This window comes from Vombatus ursinus, unplaced genomic scaffold (assembly GCF_900497805.2).
Source record: "Vombatus ursinus unplaced genomic scaffold, bare-nosed wombat genome assembly UNPS02010394.1, whole genome shotgun sequence".
In the NCBI taxonomy this organism is placed as follows: Eukaryota; Metazoa; Chordata; class Mammalia; order Diprotodontia; family Vombatidae; genus Vombatus; species Vombatus ursinus.
The window spans coordinates 8882172-8903832 of record NW_020950172.1 but is presented as its reverse complement, the minus strand read 5'-3'; the positions used below and the strand labels follow the sequence as shown (position 1 = coordinate 8903832).

The window sequence follows — 21661 nt, the reverse complement described above, 5'->3', positions numbered from 1 at the left end:
GGTGGGAGCTAGCGAGGAGACCCGTTTGACAGGACAGTCTGGCACCAGATCATGGTGAGCCCCTGGGGAAGGAGGGGGAGAAAGGAGAAAGGTGCGGGGCTCTCTCACCGTCAGGAGGAGCGTGGTCCCACTTCAGCATGAGGTCGATGGCATACACGGCTCTAGACGAAGGGTAGTCACAGACCCCCAGAGGCGCGGGCTTGGCAGTCGCGGCCTGGAACAGCTCGGTGAAGGCCTTGAAGATGTCGGCCTGAGGAGGGAAGGATGAGGACGAGGGGGGTCGAGGCCTTCCACCCCTGCACCCACGTGGTCAGTGTGGGACTCTGGCTCAGGCGCCCGAGCTGCCTGTCTAGGGGCATCGCTAGGGGTCAAGGACGCTTCTCCTAAGCCTGCCCTCCCCGCTCCACTCATCCAGTAGGGCTCCTGGGAGGTCCAAAGGCCAGGCTGTCTGGGAGAGGTCCTACAGTAGGACGTGGCCTGGAACCCAACAAGGGGCTGTTTCCTCAGGACCCAGAAAAGGGTCATCTATGCGAGCACGCAAAGCCCTGTGCCAAGTACTGGACTGGGGAAGTAGGTGCTCGAGGCCCCTGCCATCACGAGTGGACATCCGTGAGAGGCCAGCACAAGACAGTGAGGGGAGGCTGAGGGCAGAGCTAACCCCAGAGACAAGTCCCTTCATCTCGCTGAGCCTCAGTTTCCTCATCAGCACAATGGAGACAATGATCCTTGCACTCCTTGGGTCAAGGGGCACAGTAACTAGCAGCCTTCTCCCATGCCCTGCCCTGCCTCCCCCAGCAGGGCCTTAAGCCCCATGCCCACGGGGGTGGGGAGGGAAGGCCCTTAGCAGCTGGCCTCTTGTGCGATGCTTCTCACCCCCCACAGGCGCACCTACCTGCACACTCTGCCACGGGTATTCTGGGTACTGCTTCTCAAACAGGGGAATGAATTCATCGTAGTGAACCTGAAACAGAGCAAGCCCATGAACCTGCCCCTCTCCGACCGCTCCCGGGCCCCGTGGGGGCAGCGTGCACACCCAGCCTCCCCGGACGCGGTCTTCTCTGCACCCTCCTCCAAAGAGGGGGTCACATCTCAGGGGTTCTGGGGACAGGCTGGGGAGGAAGCCCCTGCAACCTCTCAGATCGTATGATTCTAGGCCGGGTGCTCCGGGGAGGGTCTATTACTCTTTGGCATGGGCAGTATATAATCTCATGCGCTGGATCTGCCGGACTCTGAAATCCAGCGTTTCCCGCCCTTTTCGCGGCTGATCAGTTAGTTCGCAAGCCCCGCAGTGTCTCTCACCCAAACCCAGTCGGAGCCTCGAAGCTTTAGCAACAGCCACTAACACGGCTTCCTGCCTCCACTCCCATCTGTCCCCACTCATCCCTGGCAGAGGCACACACCTTCCTCGGACGCGAGACCTCCCCAAGCCCTGCAGCTGCTGTCTACGACCCACCAAGTCAAGTCTAAATCCTCGGCCTGCACTTCCAGGCTCCCCATGATCTGGTGCCAGACTGTCCTGTCAAACGGGCCTCCTCGCTAGCTCCCACCCGCATGTGTCCGGGCTGTGCCCTGACTGGCACACGCCTGCCAGCCCTCCTCCAAGCCCCTCTGGACAAAGCCTCCTTCACCTTCCACCCCAGCAACCGCTCACCTCCCCCAGGCTCACATGTCCATCATCTTTGACTCTGTTTCAGCACCAGTCTGGACACTGATGCTGGTGACAGTTTGGTGACCTGCGTGCTTCGCCAGCCAGTCTCCTCTAGGCCCTCAGCCTGCTGTTTCTGGGATGCGCCTACCTGCAGCTCTTCCCAGCTATCCTCAGATGAATTTGAAGCCCAGTTCCCACCCCGTGCCCGGCGGACCCTTCTACTCACCTGCTTCAGTGGCACGTCTGGGTCATAGTTCATCACAGTAAAGTGCTTCTCATAGTCATCCAAATCATTGAGTGCAAAAGCCCTGGGACGGACACAGGGAGAAGGAAGAAGGGACGAGTAAAAGCTGAGCCCTGGCTCCCCTGCCCCTCCCCCAGCTCCCCGTGATTACCGATTGGAGAATCGAAGCCAGAACACGTCGTAGGCATAGAGTCTCAGGGGCCTGACGGAGCGCAGCAGCACGACGTAGCGGATGTCAAACTTGACCATCCCCACATCTTCTCGGTGGAATAAGACGGGGCTCTCTATGTACTTGGAGACCACCTGGGGGAGATGACGGACGAAACGGGAATGGACAACGGACGCTCCCGACCATGCAGGCCCCAGACTTCCGAGGGCTGGCTGTGATTCCTCAGCATTACTTGTTTGGCTCAAAAGCAAGCTTTGGCACACGCACGTGGGCACTCCCCCCCATATATCATTAGGAAAAAACTGTTTAAAAAAAATCACTCAAGAAAGAAAAAAGTGCTCTCCTACACAGTACAGTAGCAAGAGCACTGGGCTTATTTACAGCAAGGAGATGGCTCCGATACTAACTGTGTGACCATGGTCAGCTCATGTTCCCCTCGGGAGCCTTGGCTTCACCAGCTGTTAAAAGGAGATGATCCTGCCAGCACGGCTTGCCTCACGAGCTTCACGGATTTAGAGCGAGACATCTGGTCCAACCTCCCATTTTACAGATAAGGAAACTGAGACCACAGAAGTTAGGCCACCTGCCTAAGGGAGAATCGCGAGGCAGACCACACTTTGGTGCACAAAAATGGGAGCTATGACTCACCAGGAGCTTTGTAACTGCACGACCGGCCTCACTACGGTCACTACAACCACCTCGGCTTAAAGAAGCACTGTAATTCTGAAACTATTCTTTGCACTCATGATGTACGTACACGTTAGCTGGTCTAATCAGGACCTGACCACCCAGCGAGGTCGGCAGGGACACGGGGCTGTCTTCATTGGACAGGCCACACAACAAAGGCCCAGGGGACTAGGTGACTTCCCAGGTCACCCACCTTCTAAGTGGCCGAGCAGGGCCGGCCCATGAAGGGCTGGTGCCGTGTACAGGATTTTTGGGTAACGCAGAGTTGACGTGACACGTCCCCTGCCTCGCGTGTGTGTATCAGTGAGTTGGAAAAGTGCCTCCAAACCCACACTGAGCAAGGCCGGGGAGGCTGGAGGTGATGGGCAGGTGTGCGGTGACTCAAAGGGCCACCTTGATGTTCTGAGATATGTAAAGAATGCAGGTAATCACAGTTTTCTGTACGTTCAGCTGTGGCGGGCCGGCCCTTGCTCTGACTCACCTTCGGGGCGCTCTCTCGGAGGCGGATGATATTTCGGAGGCTGTTAGTGACGTGAGTGTCCAGGCTTCGAGCTAAGTTCCATGGTTTGCATATCCAATGATTGTCTTCTCCCCTGTGACAAAAAGCAATCTTGGTTACAAGGCTCAGCATCCTCCCCAAACGACCCCCAACATGACCCCAGGTTTCATTTGAATGCAGCCGGAATTATGGGAAGAGCCAGGGATTCCCAGATGGTCCTTGATGAATGGGGACTTTGACAACCTCTTGATGGGCTCAAATGTGGTAGGTGAAAATTCCCAAGAGTCTTCAGAATGACCGGCATCTAGCCTGGTCTGGCCTGACTCTTTGGAAGGGATGAGGGACACATTCACTTTGCATCTGTGTGCGCTGGGCTGAACGTTATTCCCTCCTAGAAGCTTCCTAGGAGCCTAACCGTTCTAGACAGGAGGGGGCTGGCACCTGCCCTCTGCTCACTGGTCCATCCTGGGAGCACAGGAAAAGAACCGCAGAATTTCAGAAGGGGGATTCTTAGTCCGACCCTGATCTCAAGCAGAAATCTCTTTGGACATTTGTGACGAGTGGTCCTCCAGCCTCCGTTCCAGTGATGGGCAGCTCACCTTCTGGTGCAGTGGCCAGCTCCACTTTAGAACCCTGAACTTCAGAACTGAAGAAGCCCTGAAGGCCCACCAAGGCCAGCCCTCTCCTCGATGTGTAGGACAGGTGGAGCCCAGGGGATCGAAGGCCTGAGCAGCAGAGTGAGAGTCAGACCTGGGCCGGCCCACTTTACATTTCCTTTCCTCTGCACCACACCACGCTGGTTTTCTGTTATTTTGCCCTAGAAAGCTCTTCATGACATTCAGTCAAATCTGATGCCCTGTGGCCTCCACTGTCCAAGCCATCTTCCACCCAGGGCTCAAGAGACCTGTGTAGACAGCTAGCGTGTCCTCCCCACAGCCGAACACTCTTGGTTCCCTCAAACGTTATCCCGCGACACGGCCCTCTGGTACAAGGCTCCTGAGGCGGCCAGCTAGGCAGTCTCCTCATCTCCTGGACACCCACAATGTGCTGTCTCACAACCCTGCTGTGGGCCTGGCCCAGGGCTCCCTGACCACAGCCAGACAGGCTTCAGATGCACAAACCAGACGCTTCCCTCGCTGGCTCTGAGCACTGGCCTAAAGGCACGTGCACACCCTGGGAAAGCAGTGCTACACAGCTTTCCCAGCGAGGGGAAAGACCTCCACTGCAGAGTACCTCAGTTCTTCCCAAAGCAGCCCTTTCCTCTTCTGGACAGCTCCCACTGTCAGGAAGACCTTTCTGAAATGCCTACCCTGGGTTTGATGTTAAGCCCTCTGGGCTAAGCAGGACCAGTTAGGAAACAATAAATAGCCTTTCCAGCACGTGCAGGCAGCTATCGTAGGCCCCCCAGTCTTGTCTAGGTTGAAGCATCCCTAGCTGCCGCATGGGATCCTCGTCCAGCTCTTCCCCACCCTGGTGCGGCCCTCCTCTGGACGCACTCACCACGGCTGATCAGGACAGCCCCTTTTCCAGATGGCTACATCCAGCCAATCTCAGGCTGTCCAAACTCATTTTTTAGGCTGCTGTGTCCCAAGTCTGCAGTTCTCCACCACTGCCAGGCTCTCTTCACATGACACTTAAGCACCCCCTCCCCCCGAAAGATGAGCCACACGTTCTGCACGGCCGCAAAGGGCAGACCGAGGACCAGTCGAGGGACATTCCCGGTGAGCAGGGCAGCTGGATGCATGACCACTCCCAGAGGGATCCGCACTTGGAAGTTTTCTGTCTCGGAAACGCCTTTCGCAGGAGTTCATCTTGCCTGACTAATCCCATCCAGCTGCCTTGGTTTTATAGGTTTCCTTTCTGTTACACACACACCACCACTCAGACAAAGAGGTCTTGGGGTCTTTTTAAAGCGGGGAGAAGGGAACAAGCCTCTACCGGGCACCTCCTCTGCTGGCACTGTGCTGAGGGTTTTATGAATAACAACTTAGTCCTCACAACAACCCAGGAGGGAGGTGCCGTCATGATCCCCATTTTACAGTTGAGGAAACTGAGGTGGACAGAGGTGAAGTGGCTTGCCCAGGGTCACACAGCTGGTAAGCACCTAAGGCTACATCTGAACTCAGGACTTCCTGCCTCCAGGCCCAGCGCTCTATCCACTGTGCCACCTGGTGTCACGGATAAAAAGCAATGTGGTAGAGGGGACAGAGTTCTAGACCTGCTGCCTACTAGCTTTTTGAGCTTTTCTCAGCCTCACCTTCCTCACCTGTAGAATGAGGGTAACAGGCTCATCCCACACTGACGCTGTGAGAAAAAGTGCTTCATAAACCTCCATGTTCTGGGGAATGGAAGAAGCCTCTGCTAAGAGCTTGCGCTGTCCCCAGGCTGGCTGGGAGTCCTCCCACAACCCTCTGGGGCTCAGCTTCTTCCTCGATACAGACTCCTGGCGAGCTCCGAGCAGAGCGCCAAGGACAGGGAGGAAGAAGGGACGCAAAGGAAGGAGGCCATCAACCCCTCGCCTTTCTAAAGGGCCTTCCCCTCACAGCCCAGTGATTCGGGCAGTCACCTGGCAACCGAAACACCCGGAGAAAGCTTCCTATGTGCTGTTGGCGGGCAGGAGTCTCCTCACTTTACAGATGAGGAAACGGAGGGTCAGGGAGATAAATGTCACTTGCCCAGAGTCACAAGGTTTCTAAGGAGTGGAGCCTGGGTTTGCCGCCAGGCCTTCTGACTTGGAGGCCAGGGGTGTCCAGCCCGCTGCTCCCGGCAGGACGTGAGGGCCTGGACGGTGCAGGGAGCAGGGCCCGCTTAGGGGCAGGAAGCCCTCAGGCGTGTCACTAATGAGTTACCTCCTTTCTCGCTGCTGGAAGTAGCTGATGAACTGCGGCAGTTCCGTCCGGAGGTTGAAGGTCCTGGGCAGCCACTGAGGCCCTTCAGGCCCCCCGGCTCGCCTGGAGATGGAGGCAAGGCAGTCCTTCACCGTCAGGAGGTTCTCACAAGGGAACTGATTGAGCATCACGTGAGGCCTTTCCTCACTGAATTTCCTACAATTACAGTAAAAACTCACATTTACACAAATTACCTTTGCACCTTCCCTGTCGTTTGGATTTCACAACATCTCTTCCAACTCAAAATCCTGCAGGAGGACACTGGGGCTCAGACCGGGGAAGAGCTTCGTGAAGTCAAAGGGCGGGGACCTGAGGCCGGGTCTTGTGACAACCAGCTTCATGCCGTCTGCAATAAGCTCAAGTACCGAAGAAAGACAGAAGCCCCAGACAAGACCGAGACTAACGTGCTGTGCCGTGAGACAAGACAAACGGGAGGGATTCGGAGAAACACGAAGATTTCTGCGGACAGATGCAGAATGAAGTCAGCGGAGCCGCAGAAACTCTACTCAACTGCGGTAATACGAACGGAGATGACACTTGAGCAAGCCCAACCCGCCCAGGCCCGAGCCCTGGCTCCAGAGAAGAGACGGCTTCTAGAAAAGAGCCGGGGGACCAGAGGAGTGCAGTGCGGCTGACCACAGACTGTCACTGGGTCTCAATCGGGAGGGTTACCCGGGGTGGCGGGACAGAAGGGGAAAATCACTGGTACAAAGAATAAAAAGCATCACTGAAGGCTGCGGGAGGGAGACGTGGGGGGCTCGTACCTGTAGTCTTTGAAATGTGAGAAGTTGTACAAGATGTCTGCCTCGGCCTCCGTGGTGGTGAACTGAAACCGGGGATGGTTGAGGTTGTTGAGCACCTGCTGGAGATCCGTGTAAACCCTAGAAGGGAACAAAAGGCCGAGCACATGAGCCCTCCCCCACCTGCTGCTGGAATGCAGCAGTGGGACGTCGAGGGCCGTCACGCCCTGGCCCCAGGCGTCTTCTTCTCTAGGCTCAGAGCTGGACCAGAGGCAGAGACCTGGGTTAAATACAGCCTTGGATCCTCATCAGCAGTGTGACCCTGGGCAAGTCACTAACCTCTGTAAATTAACAAGGGGCTTAGACTCAACCGTTTCTGAGGCCTGGCTCCATGGTCTATAGGCCCGTTCCCACCATGACTGTGCTCTCCAGCTGACCAGATCCCCATTTCTTCCTGGAATGGGGTACCCACACTGAACACGAGGCTCCAGGTGGGGCCTGACCAGGGCAGAAGACAGCAGGACTCGTGTCCTCCGTGGTCCTAAACTATGTACGTTGCTCCGTGACCAAGGCTCCCTCCCTTCTCTCGGTTCTGATGTATCCTGTAGGTACTTATTTATGCATGAGGTGACTCTCTGAGAACGTAAGCTTCCTGAAGGCAGGGGCTGTTTTGGCTTTGTCTTTGTATCCCCAGTGCTTAGCAGAAAATCTGTCCCGTTTACAGTAAGCGCCTAACAACGTCTGCCTGCCTACACTCACATGTATTCAGCGAACGTCCTTCTGTCCATCTGTCCACACCTGACCTCCTTCCTCCAGCCCCACCTATCCTGTACTGGTAAAGTTCATTTCTTTGCACCCAAGCATAAGACTTCACACTTATCTCTATTCCACTGCCTATTTTTAGGCATGGTCCAACACTGACCATGGACCGGTCACTTCTTTTGGGATCCTGCCGGTCTCAGCCATCCCTCAAAGCCTCGTGCTGTTTGCGAACTGGCTGAACGTGCTGTTTATGCCTTAACCAAATCAGTGATAAAAAACAAAACCTAACAAACGGAGAAAAACGTTCAACAGCCCAGGCCCAACCCTGACCTCCAGGCGACCTCCTCCTGCGGAGGACGACTCCCGGTGTCTGGTCATCCAACCACTCACTAACTCAGTCAACTGTCGCTTTCTCACACACAAGAATGGTGGGAAAAGCTTGGTCAAATGCTTTGCTGACAACAACAGCAACTCCTTAATTAAATCCCACAAATACTCATGAAGCGGGGCATTGTGCTAGGGGCCCAAAGACAAAAACGCATCAGTCCCTGCCCTGAGAGAAGAGCAGCTGCTCTGAAGACACAGAGCTCTCCCAGGTGGCTTGGAGGGGTCTGAAATCATGGCAGGCTCCAGGGGCGGAGACGCTCGAGCTGAGCCTTGCTTGTGAGAAGCAGACTTGGGGGAAGAGGTCTGCGTGAAGGCGCCGATGCCATCGACACATCTGGACAAGGCCAGAAGGGGGCCTTCCCCTGTGATGAGGCTGAGGTAGAGGCTACTACAGGAAAGCCTTCCTAAGTAAGCTGCCCCAGGTGCTCTGCAGAGGGCCCGTCTAGGGTTGAGTCAGCAGCATCACCGGAGGAGGGAGGAGAGCAGCCTCTCTAAAATGGGACCTGACCAACAGAAACCGCTCTGCAACCTGAGAAATTCTAACACCCAGAGGAAAAGTCTGTTGAAACGCACAGGAAGTCTACTGTAACAACAGCTGAAGGAAGCCCAGGAACAGAGTCAGAGAAGAGAAGTAGTTTCTCCATCCAAAGAAGAGACACTGTCTCTGGAAGACCCGGCTTTCCTGTCACTAAAAAGATGTATTCTTTCACAGAACAGCAAGGGGGGCGACGACGGCACCGCTGGTAAGAACTGACTCCACCACTGCCGCGGGCGCGTTATCACGCCTGTCTTCTCATCTGTTAACTAGGGCGCCCAAGCCCAGGCTTCCACAAGGACGCTGTGAACGTAAATGAGATAATATGCGTACAGTGGTTAGTGAACTATCAAGGGTCATGTGTCAATGGCCTCCAAGTGAGGACTATGGCATGACTCCAGGGGTCACCTCACCACAGCCTGGGGCAGCTGTAACCTCATCACTCGCAGGACAGCCACAGCAGCAGCTGAAATTCTGCCCCCCAATCACTGAGCCGCTGCCTCACGCACCCCTGGGGGAGGGGCAGTGCCCAGTGAGAGCCCCGCCTCTCCTCTCTGCTGGAGTAGGACAGGAGGCGGCGGCACCAGTTTGCACTGAAGACCTCTTCACATCGTGTCACCTCCATCCTAGTCTTGTTTTTGTCGAGGGCACCACCATCTTTCTGCATGTTAACTCCCTTGGCACACCGCCACGGCTTGTGGCTTCTCCTTGCATAACACGTTCTGGGTGTTCCTTCTCTGTACTCCACCCTAGGCCGAGCTCTCATCACCTTGCTGGTGTCACTGTCATGGTCTTCTGATTTAGCGCTCTGCCCCCAGTCTTTATTATTCTTGGTTTTTTGGTCTGCGTTTTCTTTTGCAACACAACTAACGTGGAAGTATTTTGTGCACGTGTATAATCTATCAAATTGCGTGCTTTCTCAAGGAGTGAGGAGAATTGGGAACTCAGTATTTTAATAAATTATAATCATCTTATTTTAATAAATGCATTTTTGGTTTTGTGAGTCTGCTTAATTTTAGATCCGAACACAGGACTTCGAGCTAGAAGAGACCCCAGAAATTACTAATCCAACGCCTCATTCTCTGTGAAGCTCACAGAAAACAGCAGGCGTGCCCAACACTGCATACGGCAGGGGAACGAGGCCTCAAGTGCAGTGGTCATCTTTCTGGTGTACCAATCTTCCTCAGCAGGAAGGCTTTCTCGCTGCCGGACCGAGTTTCTGCCCAGGCCCTGGCCAGTGGTGACTCTAAGGGTCTGGCAGTTCTGAGTCCTGGCCTGCCTCTGGCCTGCGTGAGCTTCCCCCGAGAACGAGCATGTGTGTCTAGAGGGCTTTCAGGTTTGTACAGAGCTACGTCTGCTCACAGGGACTCTGAGATGTGCGTCACGCAAGTGTCACTATCTCTCTTTTCCGCATGAGCCAGGGGAGGCTTAGAAGGGCGAAGCCTGAGACCTCTGGCCCCACAGTCATGGAGCAGCACACCCCAAGGCCCCCAGTTCCAGGTCCGAGGTTTTTTGCACAGGATGCTGCCTTTGCTGGGGTCCCAGGCTGCAGGTCTCTGTTGTTCTCCAGCCAGTCACGCCTCTAGAGCTCACTCTCCATGGTACTAGAGGCAGCTTGTGGGCAGGGAGGGTCTTGGGTTTCTTTGAATTCCCCTCAAGGGGCCTGGCACGGTGCTTGGGTTTTCCTTTCAAAAAAGGTCCCGTGACTCTGGGTTCTGTCTTTGACAAATGGAGTCGGGGCTAACATAGAAGAAACAATGGACCGGGAGTCCAGAAACCAACATTCCGATGTGGATTTGAATGTTAGTTAATTGCAATTAACTGGCTGCTTAACTTCTGAAGTGAAGGACAGTGCCATGAAGAGGCCTGGAAGTGACTCATCCAGGGCCCAGGTGACCATGACGTCAAAGGGGCAGTCAAGGTCATCTACTCCAACCTGAGGCCTAATTCACTGCTATCCTCTGACGTCCCCAAAAGGTGGCTTCTGCCTCAACTCGTGTATCTCCAGTGACGGGAAGCTTCCTGGGTTGGCCTCCCTCTAACTTCCCTGACCCAAACCCCGTTCTGACCAAGTCTACCCCTTTTTTCATACATCAACCCCTCTGGTAGTTGAAGAGGAAAATCGTGTCTTTCCAAATCTTCTCTTCCCCACTTCTTGTAACTGATCTTAGTGTAGACTTGATGCCGGGTCTCTCCGTCAGGCTGGCTCCCCTCTTTTACTCTCTTCAATGCTTCAAGAAAGTCTGCAGGACCACTCTCCCGTGATACACCATCTCGGCTGTAGGGATCTTCCCATTCGGGAGAGACCCGGCGGCTGAGCTCCCAGATGCAGCTTCTCCAAACGAAGCTAGCTGGGGCAGTGCACGTCAGCACACAGCATACCCGGTCATGGCAGCAGGGCCACAACTCCAAGCTTTTCCACCTTGTTAGGACCTGTCAGGGCTGGGACTTTACGAACAGTTTCGAGAAACCATGAGGTCTCGCTGAGATGTCACAGCGAGACAGAAGCACAGAAGACCAGTGGAGTCGAATGAAAACGGTGTGAACATGTTGCTTTCTTGCCTGACACAACAGCTGAGTCCTTCAGACCAGTCACAACCACACTGCCAGGTGAATGTCAGTGAACAAAGCCAAAACAAGACCAGGCCCGTTGTCATCCACGGTGCCACGACTCTTGTCCACTAAGTATGCAAGCAGTACGTGCTGGCCTGGCTGTCAGACAAACACCAGCCAGCTGGCTGCAAGGGCAGCCCCAGCCCCAACAAGTGCCCTCAGGACTGGCCCACTGTAGCTGGGGGAATGGTGGGAAGGCATTCTACTTTCTCCCCACTCGTTTCACTGGAGACAAGGGAGAGAGTTTGCTGGGGGAGGAGAGCGGCACGGAAGGCTGGAGGAGCCTCTGCGGGCAGTGAGACAGGGACTAGATGAGGGTGGTGGAGCAGGACGGCCGTGCAGCAGCAAGGGCCCACCTGAGGCTAGGTGACATACATCTTTGCTGGACTCGTGATTTTCCTCCAGCTCTATTCAGCAGAACATGCACAGCAGTGAAGGCAGTGGGTGGTGAGAGTCATTGAGGCTGAGGCCTGGTAGGGCCACATCACTGCTATGTTAAAGGGAGCAAGGGGATAAAGAGGACAGAATGGAGGTGAGCTAGTCACCAAGGGGTTAGGATGGGCAAGGAAGGAGAGAAGAGCTGGCAGAGGGGTGATGGCCTGGGAGAGAACAGGGCTTAGGGTTAAAAGGCAGAGGGAGAGGAGGAGCGACAGTAGATCGAGACCAGATGAGGGTACTTCAGAGCTCATGAACGCGGCGGTGGTGCTTCTGTGGGTCTGGCTGAGGGGGGCTGGAGGAGCTGGGAGGTTGGGGTGTTTGAGGGAGCATCAATATGTACACTGAAAGGAGGAGAGAAGGATTCTGAGTCGGGCACTGAATGAACAAAGGAGGTCAGGAGAGGGCAGCCACCAGAATTTGGAGTGGGTGGTAGATAAGCATTGAGGGAGCCTCAGGGAAGAAGTGATGAGTGATGGTGGCAGAGGGAGAGCTAGGAAGTGGCAGTATTCCTACACCCCCAACTCAACCAGTGAGCTAGGAAAAATGAGGGGAAGCACCGCCAATGTGACAAAGGGAGGCAGACAGGAGATGGAGGGAAAGGAAAAGATTTAAGATGAAAGGAGCTGGTTACCTACAGAGCAAGCATTCTAGAGAGGACCTGGTCTGCCTCAGTTTCCCCACTTGTAAAATGGAGATAGTGTAACAGCACCTACCCTCACAGGGCTGTTGTAAGGATAAAATGAGACAAAACTCGTAAAATGCTTTGCAAACCTAAAGTTGATGTATAAATGGCAGCTATTGCTATTATTAGAAGGAGTGCATAGTTTTAGAGTGGGACATTCTGGGGGACTGTGAGGGAGTTAGGGAGGACAGCAGACTTTCAGAATCTGAGACTAGGCGGGAGTGACCCGTACAGCGGAGTTGGATCAGGCAGCTGACAGAATGCCATTTCTTCCCTTCCCTGGAAGGCAGGAGCCCTCTTCAAGATGGAATGGAGAAGGCAGGGGCCCAGGAAATGTTACGGTCTTCTGTGTTGGGTTGAAATGGGAAATGAACAATGGCCACTACAGAGGCACCAACGGTGTCCCTAAAAGAAAGGTGGTTTCCCTCATCTGGGGCAGTGCCAAGAAAGCGCCACGGAGCCTCGAATGCATCTTCTCTCTTCTCCAGCTTCTTTTCCCTGTATTTTGACTTTACAACTGGGCCAGCTGAGGGCAGTCTTCCCTTCCTGAGGACAACCCTCACGTAAGGACAGTCACAGGTACCCCTAAGACCCTTCCTTCAGTTCAAAACGGCTGCCTGAACGCCTCATCCTGGAGAGCTCTTCCTGCTTTCTGCCAGGGCTTGGCTCAGGCCTGCCCAAAGTTTCACAACCACCCTTTCCCAGCACCCATGTTCGGCAGTTTACAACTCCCTGTACTTCCTACCATCAGCTTCCCAGCTAAAAATAAGAGAGATTACTCCCCACTTTTGTTTCAATTTAGGAGACCACACGCCCAAAACATACAGCTAGGTACACAAAGGAGACTATGCTGTGCCTCAAGTTTTGTGGCTCACTCACATACCTCAGCTGTTACTTTAATCTTGAATGTTAAAAAAAAAACCCAGCCCACATGTACTCTTTACTGCACGCCAACAGCTTCCTGACTGAGGATCCAGAGAAATCCCTTTCTGTCACAGTATTTTAGCTTCGAGCAGAGACTGATGCCCGTTAGGGATGAAGCCTGCAGTATTCGGGCAAGGCGTGGGCAGCTGGACTGTCCGGCTCCTAAGGGCCTTCCCAATGCCCCCTAAGGGCAGGTCTCTTTGTATCCTACCAAGTCAATTCCAAGTATCCTAAATGCGTGATTTTTCACAGGTCCAGCGGCCGACTCCTACACCAAGATGCACCACTCACCACACAGACCTATGACAGACCGCTTCCTTCGAGCTCCCAGCGACATCAGCTAAGATCCCAACACGAAAGACTCGGGAGCCAAACCTCTCTTCCCAGCAGCGTCCCCACAGAGCCCTTCCCAGATCCTCCACTGAAGGAGGGGACCCAGGGCAGCCACCTCCATCGCCCACCCGTCTCCCCCATCAGACGGTGAGCTGCATCTGTCGCCTTTCTCTGTATCGCCAGCGCTGAACACAGGGCTTGGCCTGACTCACAGAGTGATCTTTGTCCAGGTCAGCTTCTTCATTAGTAAAAAGGAATGAGGTGCTGGGGTCTTGCCCCAGGGTCACACACACAGATGGCGGCAGTCAGAACCAGGACTGAGATATCACCACTGCAGCCTTGTCTTCTTTTAACTGATCAAACAGCTGGTGCGGATGCTGTGCGTCACTGAAGTGACTCAGAGTGGTAAGAGATGCATGCTTCATTCTGGGAGAACTTACCCAGGGAGTGTTTCAGCTACTGCCCCTGCCACTGGAGCAAACATCCTTTAGCTGAAGCACTTTTCCAGTGCAAAGGCACCGTGGAAATACTTGCAGAATTCCTTGTCTCTGACTCCATCTATGAAGGCAGCTTCAAGAACTCTTTGTTAAAAAAAAAAAGACTCAACAGAACTGGCTTCCTTTGCATCTTATATGTTTGATGCTACGCATTTAAAAACACAACTCAGCCAGGTTCAGAAGCCCTGGAACCAAAGCATCCCCAGCGGAATGCGTGTCCTCCCCGGGCAGCGTGACTTTTGGACACAGACCATCCCCTTCAGCCTGCTTCACACTCACATCCTTCTCCCGCTGCCTTTGCCCCAAACCTCCTTGGCAATTCTCAGTAGCTACTCCCACCCTCAGACCATTGACCAGAAAGGGATGAAATGATTAGGAAAAGGTTCTTCAAGGTCAGGAAAAACCGAAGGTAGAGAAATGCTTTCTTGTGCAATTTGAGGAAGGACTTACGTACCTGAAAACATGGCCTTTGGGGTAAGCTGGTGGACTTATCCCAACAGGAAGCTTCTCCTTGTTTCCCTCCAAAATGGCCTGGGAGGAAAGAGAACACACCAGCTCTTAGGAGGAGGAGAACATATGCAGGAGACCCTTGTTACTGATGGTCAAGTTTCTTTTACTTCTCAAAATTATTAGGATGTGTTAGAACTCCCTTTTCGCTTTCTGACACATCCCACTGCCCAGAATCCTGTGTCCTGTATTTTGAGAAATCCACGGAACTACACCAACGGAAAATTCAATCAGGAAAACTTTAAAAAAAATGAAAAACAGTATTTTGGGAAAAAAATTCCTATACTGATTAGGAGACAGCTATCTTGAAAACAGGAAACTCTGGGTAGCTTGGTTGTGGCCAAAAGAGCGATCCACTAGGAGTGAGGAGACGTGGGCCCAAGCTTGTGCTCGGCAGCCCACTGGGTCAATGTCTTGAGCACATCGCCAAACCTCTCTAGGCTAAGGCCTGGAGTCAGGCTCAGGAAACAGCGGCTTCCTCCTCTGTTACCATGGGGGCTGCAGCTGCCACCACCACCACCAGAATTCTAAAGTGAGAGCTTTCAAACGAAGGCACTTGATGTACAGCATTTCATGAGAGTTCGAGAAGGCGAAGCAGGACAACAGGATTTCTCCAATCCCTTCAAGCTCTAACAAGCTCAGAATCTCAGCTTAAAGCACACTTTGTACAAGCACGGGGTTCCTATTCTTTATACAGAAGCACGCAGAATGAAGGCAAAACGTCCATCCAGCTCCACTGGGCTGTTCAGTTCCCGGTTATTATTGCAGAGACCAAACTGTGGACTGAGGCAAGATGTAGAGCCCCAGAAGAGAACCCCAGATTAAAAAGCTTTTCAGAAATCTTGGCTTCAATGACTTAGACAGGCTATGCAAACGGCCAGCTTCCTGCTTCAGTTTTCTTACTCCCAATCCTCAGCGGCTGGAAGGCACCGAGAGTCCGGCCTCGGACCACTCCCCTGACATGTGCTGACCCAAGCTTCAGGAATCCCAGCGTTTTCTTCCCGGCAAGCTCAAGGGTGAGTTAGGGAAGATGTGAAACCTGAGGCTCAAAGCAGAACAGTGACTGCCATGTAACTCTAGGAAAGTCACTTCTTATCTCTGAAGCCCAGGTTCCATGCCTGTAAAATGAAGGGGCTGAACTAGCTGACCTCTGAAGGCTTCTTCTTGTGCAAAGAGCTCCAGATTTGGAGCCAAAGGACTTGGGCTGAGATCCAAATTCTTCCATTTACCTTGCTTGGGTGATGTGGGGCAAGTCACGTGAGCTCTTTAGGCCTCAGTGCCCTGCTCTGTAAAACTGGGGGGGAGGGGAGGGGAATTATTCACTGATCTGTCACCTTCTGACTCGCTTCTGGTCACAGCACAAGCAGCAACACTCCCAGAGCCAGCAGGCAATCCTGCCTTCATGGCAAGCTTGTCCGTCTACAGAGCTAAAAATCTGCCCCTATAACTTCAATCCAATAGCCTGTGTTCCTCTCCCAGAGCTGCCCTGACGAAGCTTAATTCTTCTTTTCTGTGACAGTGTTTCAGAGTTCTGAAGGTGGCCACTGGGTCCTCCTCTTCCCTCCAGACCAGCCTTGCAGCAGGAGGGAGAAAAGCTGGGCCAAGCCCAAACTCAGACTCTTTGAGTTCAGGACCATGGGAGGGTCACTGCCATTCGCTGGGCCTCAGTTTGCTCAACTATGTACATGGGGTTAAATAATGGACTATTTGCTTCCCTTTTACCAACATGGACATCTTCTAGCTAGACAACACGATACTCAACCTCCCTGGACTCTGAAATGATAACTACCCGGCAGGGATATATTTCAGCTCCATCAGGAAGAGCCTAGAGTCTCACAAATGCTCGTGAGTCAGAGATGTTTTCCCAACAGCTCTTGGTACGCCTGGGGCCGGATGCTGCATGCTCCAAGCGGCCGGGAAGAGGCAGTATCGGTAGCCCAGCCGATGCTCCCGTCTCTCTCAGCTCAGAAGACCCTTTTCTGAGGGAAGCTCAGCCTGTGAGCTGGCCCCTGAGAGAAGGGTAGACTCTTTAGGTCTTGACACTCAGCGAGGCAGCCACGGAACCACAGGATGACGTTAGAAATGGAGGGCAGCCTGGAAGCCATGTAGTAGGAAGTTAAACGATTTGCAGACCTCTTGTTCAGTGTCCTGCCTCGGAATTCAGACGCCACGGTGCCCAGGGACACTTGCTACAGACTTCCCCCACCCCTAGGGTCTTGCCCTAGGTTAGGAGTCATCAATCTAGCCCAAGCCCCTTATTTAACACCATGAGCTGAGATCCACAGGGGAGGGACCTTGCTCCATTAAGGTCCCACAGTAAGTGACCAGAGGTGGGACTAGAACCCAGGTGTCCGCGCTGCCAGCGCACCTCGCTGCCATGCCTTTCCAGTGGATTCTGGGGCTTCCAAAGAGGGCGAGGTGCCTGCAGGCTCAAGGGCGGTCCTCTCCTGCCCTTCTGAAGGCTGACCAGAGGTCCTTCTCTCTTTCACTGGGTTATTGCTACAATTCCCATTACATCTCATACACCGATGAGGACAGCTGGCACTCTGGGCTCCAGCACTGGCCCATGTATTGAAAGCTCTTCCCACTTACACAACTGTTAAAATGTCGCAGAGTCTGGGAGGAAGCCCTTTATAAGGTGCTGTTATCATTCTTCTTTTCCCCTGGCTGAACGATCATCATTCTTCTGACCAACCCTCACATTTCCTGGTTCCTGAGAGGAGGGAGTGGGGAGGACACTCAGTTCAGAGGCCGAGTGGATGTGAGCTGGAATCCTGCTTCTGTTATCCTTACTACTTAAGCGACCTTGCACAAGCTGCCTAACCTTCGCAGGGGTCAGCCTTCTTGTCTCTGTGAGGAGGGAGCTGGGTGAGGTCAGGGGTCAGCCTGGAGCCTGTGACTTGTTTTAAAAATATTCTGACAACTGTACTGCAATAGACTTGCTTTCCTCTATAATCCTACATAGATCATTTTATGCATTTAAAAGCATTATTCCAACAAGGGTCCCCAGGCTTCCCCAGACTGACCCTTGAGGTGTCTAGAATGCTAGGGAAGGTGAAGATGTGTCTAAGCCTCCTTCCCACTCCAGCTCCCATGGTCTCATAGGGACCCTGCCTTCTGGCGCAGAAACGTGAGTCATTTATTGGGGCCACTACTAAACGGTGCTCCCACAACAGGAAGAGACTAATAATAACATTTACAGTGTTTAAGAAATTTGCAAAGGACCTTACGTGTATTACTTCACATGAACCGCACAGTAATCCCACGAGACAGATAGTGAGCAAACTGACCCAAGGTCACAAAGGCAGGATCTGAAGCAAGGTCTTCCTGACTTCACCTGGGGGGCCTCTTCTGTACATACAAGGGCTGGCATTGTGAAGGAGGCACCCACATGGGGTATGCTCCAAAGAACAGCACCCAGGGAGGCACAGGGCACCGGCAGCTGAGGCAGTTGAGACTTTTTTCCTGACCCTGAAGCCGACCTTGTCTCCGAGGGTGCTGGTTCAGCTGTCTGGGCCAAGCCCCCTCTTCTGCACAAAGGCCTCTCTGTCTGAGAGATAGCCTCCTAATGTTTGTAGAGCAAGGACAACATTCAAGGTGGCCTGAAACGATGCCCAGCACAGGTGGGCTCACCACCATCATACCTGGTAGTGTTCCTCCGATGGCTCAGGGGTGGAAGAGCTGACGTCCAACACGTCTGCAGGAACCCACGGCAACAACACACACTTCCGGACGAGCTGGTCCATTTCTCCATAGGCAAAGTCCCGGGTCACCTCCTCTGTGTCAAGGTACATGGTTTAGTAGGTGGTAGCGAGGATCTTGGCACCTCTCCACTACCTGTGAGGGCAGCTGTCGCACACTCAAAGGGATGACAGCAGGGAGAGGGGATGGAAGGAGAGCAAGATGCCTTCTCGTCGGTCACCATCAGCCCTATGGCTTCTCCCACCCTCTCCAGAGTCTCTCATCCTCACCTCCCTCGACTCGACGCCGCCCAGATGCCAATCCAACCACACTCATCCCACCCTGTGCCTGCTAGAATTCCTGTTTCACAGTGAACAAAGTGCCATTCATTCTGGTCCTCCCCCTCTCACTGAGACCACCGCTTCCCTGTCTATCCTCTCTGGCATCAGCTGTACCGGCTCTCCACCCACACCCTGGTCCTGGTGGGGCGTCAGAGCACTCCTGGATCCGTCACTTCCAGACTCTCCCTTCACTTGCTTTACTCAGAAACATCTCTTTCTTGAAATCTGCCCGTCAGTATTAGGGCAGCTCATTCTGACTCGTCTCTTTAGTTAGCACCTGGCTCCCCAAGATCCTCTCCTCCCCACCTCCCTCCCTCATTTATACTAGGGGACTGTAATATTCATAAGGGGTTCTTTCTTACAGTCTAGACTCCAAGGGGTCTCTTGGTAAATTGGAAATCTATGAATTTGGATGGGAAAAAAACCTAAACCTTGATTTATGTAATTGGTTTCCTTCATAATCCTATGTATTTAATAATACGATTCTGAGAAGGGGTTCATAAGCTTCACCAGAGTGCATCCAAAGGGGCCAGGAAACAAAAAAGGTTGATACCCCCACAAGCCCCCCAACTTCCCATTTCCTCAATCTCTTTAAGTCCCACAGCCTACTCTTCTACCCCACCGGAGTCAAACACAGGGATAGTCACATGCTAGATCTTCCCATCACCCACAAGGGTTCTCTGACCAGAATTCCCCATCATGCCATTCATCCCTAGGCTCTGCACCCTCTACACCTGGCTTTTACACTTAGTGAGATCTCTGTTCCTTCCACCCCTCCACACTGTCCCAGGCCATTCCTCCTACGTGACTTCTCTTTCCTTCCTCTCCAAGCTCAATCCAGCAGTTGGCCACTTCACTTCTGCCTCGTCCTTCGCTCTGGGATCCCTGGTCCTCTTCTCATCACTCTCCTCCTGACAAACTTCAGCCCTGGATCCTGTGCACCATCAGCGCTTTCAAAAACTCTTCACATCATCATCCATTCTCTTCTCTTCTTCTCTGGTCTCTGACAAAGAGGTCGCCCTTCTCCTTGCCAAGGCTGCCATCTTTAAAAAGCCTTCACTGACCCTATCATCCCCTCAAGCCATCATGCCGTTGCCATTCTGCTTTTCTTGGCCAAACTCCTTGAGAAAAAGTGGCCTATCTCCACCTGTTGCCTGCACTTTCTGTTCTCATTCACGCCTCAATCTCATTCCCTCCAAAGATCTTCCTAACGTGTCTGCTGTGTTTGGCGCTGCTGCCTTCTTCCTTCTCTCTTGTCCCTCCTGAGCCTCCTCCTGACCCCTCCTGTCAGACTGCAGCTGCTCCTGGCTCTGGTGGCTTCCCTCCCTTCTGCCTCTGTCGTCTCATCGCACACGCTGACTCCTCAGCTCCCAAAGTCTAACTATCATCTCAGTGTAGGGGGGCTCCCGGGTCTGAACAGCCAGCTACAGCTTCTCCCTCAGGCTTCAGTCCTGTACCGACAAGGGCCGTAGACACGATCTAAAACTCAACCAGACTCATTTTCTTTTCCCACAAACCCAGCAGCCCCCTTCCAAATTTCCCTATTTCTGCTGAAAACACCCCAGCCTCCCAGATTCACCATTTCAGCATCATGTCCACTCGGCCACCAACTCCCGCTCCTTCTATCATATCAGACCTTTCTCTGTTCCCTCAGCTGCCACCTTAGCTCAGGGTCTCATCCCTTCTCACCTAGACTATCAGGACTGTCACTACCTGCTGTCCCTGCCTCAAGCCTCTCATTGCTCCAGGCTGTCCTCTGCACAGATCTGACCACATCATGTGACTCTCTACTGCCCCTGGCCTTCTACCACCTGATCCCCACTCACCCTTCCAGCCTTATCACTCCCCATCTTGTACTTGGCGACACAGCTGCACTACTCTGCTCTCTGATCCTCACGTGCAACAGCCTCTCTCCTGTCTCTGGGCCTGAGTACTGGCCCTCCCCTGTGCCCGCAATGCTCGCCTGCCTCAGAGACTGTTTCCTTTAAGATGCAGTTTAGACACCATCCTCTGTATGAAGCCCTTTCTATCCCCCAAATGCTGGTGCCCTCCTACCCAGAGGACCCTGTATTTGACTCTTTTATATAGTGTGCATTTATTAACTGCATTTTTATGCCGTGTGTAGGTGCACTTGTGTCTCCCGGTGAAGAGGGACTGTTTCCTTTTTTGGATGTGTATCTACAATGCCTGAAACATAGCAGGTGCTTCACTAATGTTTGTGGAATGACTCAAATAAGGAAAAGCAGACTTACCACCTGTTTCAAGGTCTCTCAGGGGCCAAAGAACTGTGTAGGCGATCTGCTGAGGCATATAAAATAAGGGTGCTGTTGCAAAGCTTGGGTTATCCGAGTGCTGAATTCTAGATCCAAATTCATCCATGATATACCACACAGGAACCTTTTCCTCTGCAGTCTTTTCGGACAGAGAGAATATAAAAGCCATATTATAAAGACTCATGCTTCCAAACAGCAATATGTTTTAGCTTACCCTCACAGCTATGGGAACCAATGTTTGTATTTTAGGGGGGGTTTAACTTTTGTAACTGAGTGGACATGGCATTATTTCAAGGAGCTATCATTCCACTGGTGGTATACCTTCCACTGATGTGGGCTTCATCTTTCTTTACATAGCAGAAAGTCTGTAATTTCAGAGTTACAATGACCAAAAAAATCATGGGACTCTTCCAATACTCTGGTCTAACCCATGGCTCACACTGAAAAGCCCAGCCAGGTTGGGTTACTGGTAAAGCCATGCTGGCACAGCCTTCAAAACCTGAGGTCACCTTCCCCATGTCATGATGAAGCCATAAGAGTGGTGATCTTAAAAAAAAAAATCTATGGGGGACTTCTGTAATAGCAACAGCTGATGCAGCGAACACTATTTTATCATTTACAACTTTACAATAGTGAACTGAACGCTAGCCCTGCAGCCTGGTTAAAGTTTCACTGCTGACATTTTCCCATACTTGACTCTGTCAGAAATAGAGGCATTGGGGCAGTCAGGCTTTACTGTTCATTGCTCTGGACAACTCCCCAAGGGAAGGGGCTGACCTGCACAGGAAGTTGGATTTGTCTCATGTAGGAGTT

General features: G+C 52.9%; 1 protein-coding gene across 1 annotated transcript in view; it reads right to left on the bottom strand.

Annotated features, from left to right (window-relative positions):
* TTLL12 (tubulin tyrosine ligase like 12) overlaps positions 1-21661 on the bottom strand; it is a 38389-nt gene that overhangs the window by 3179 nt on the left and 13549 nt on the right. Inside the window, exons 4-13 of the mRNA XM_027854287.1 lie at positions 20828-20987; positions 18198-18331; positions 14501-14577; positions 6900-7016; positions 6097-6291; positions 3230-3341; positions 2044-2195; positions 1875-1956; positions 893-961; positions 109-250 (exon numbers count right to left, since the gene is read on the bottom strand). Of these exons, the coding sequence (XP_027710088.1) occupies positions 109-250; positions 893-961; positions 1875-1956; positions 2044-2195; positions 3230-3341; positions 6097-6291; positions 6900-7016; positions 14501-14577; positions 18198-18331; positions 20828-20987 (1240 nt within the window). The remainder of the gene's footprint in view (positions 1-108; positions 251-892; positions 962-1874; positions 1957-2043; positions 2196-3229; positions 3342-6096; positions 6292-6899; positions 7017-14500; positions 14578-18197; positions 18332-20827; positions 20988-21661) is intronic.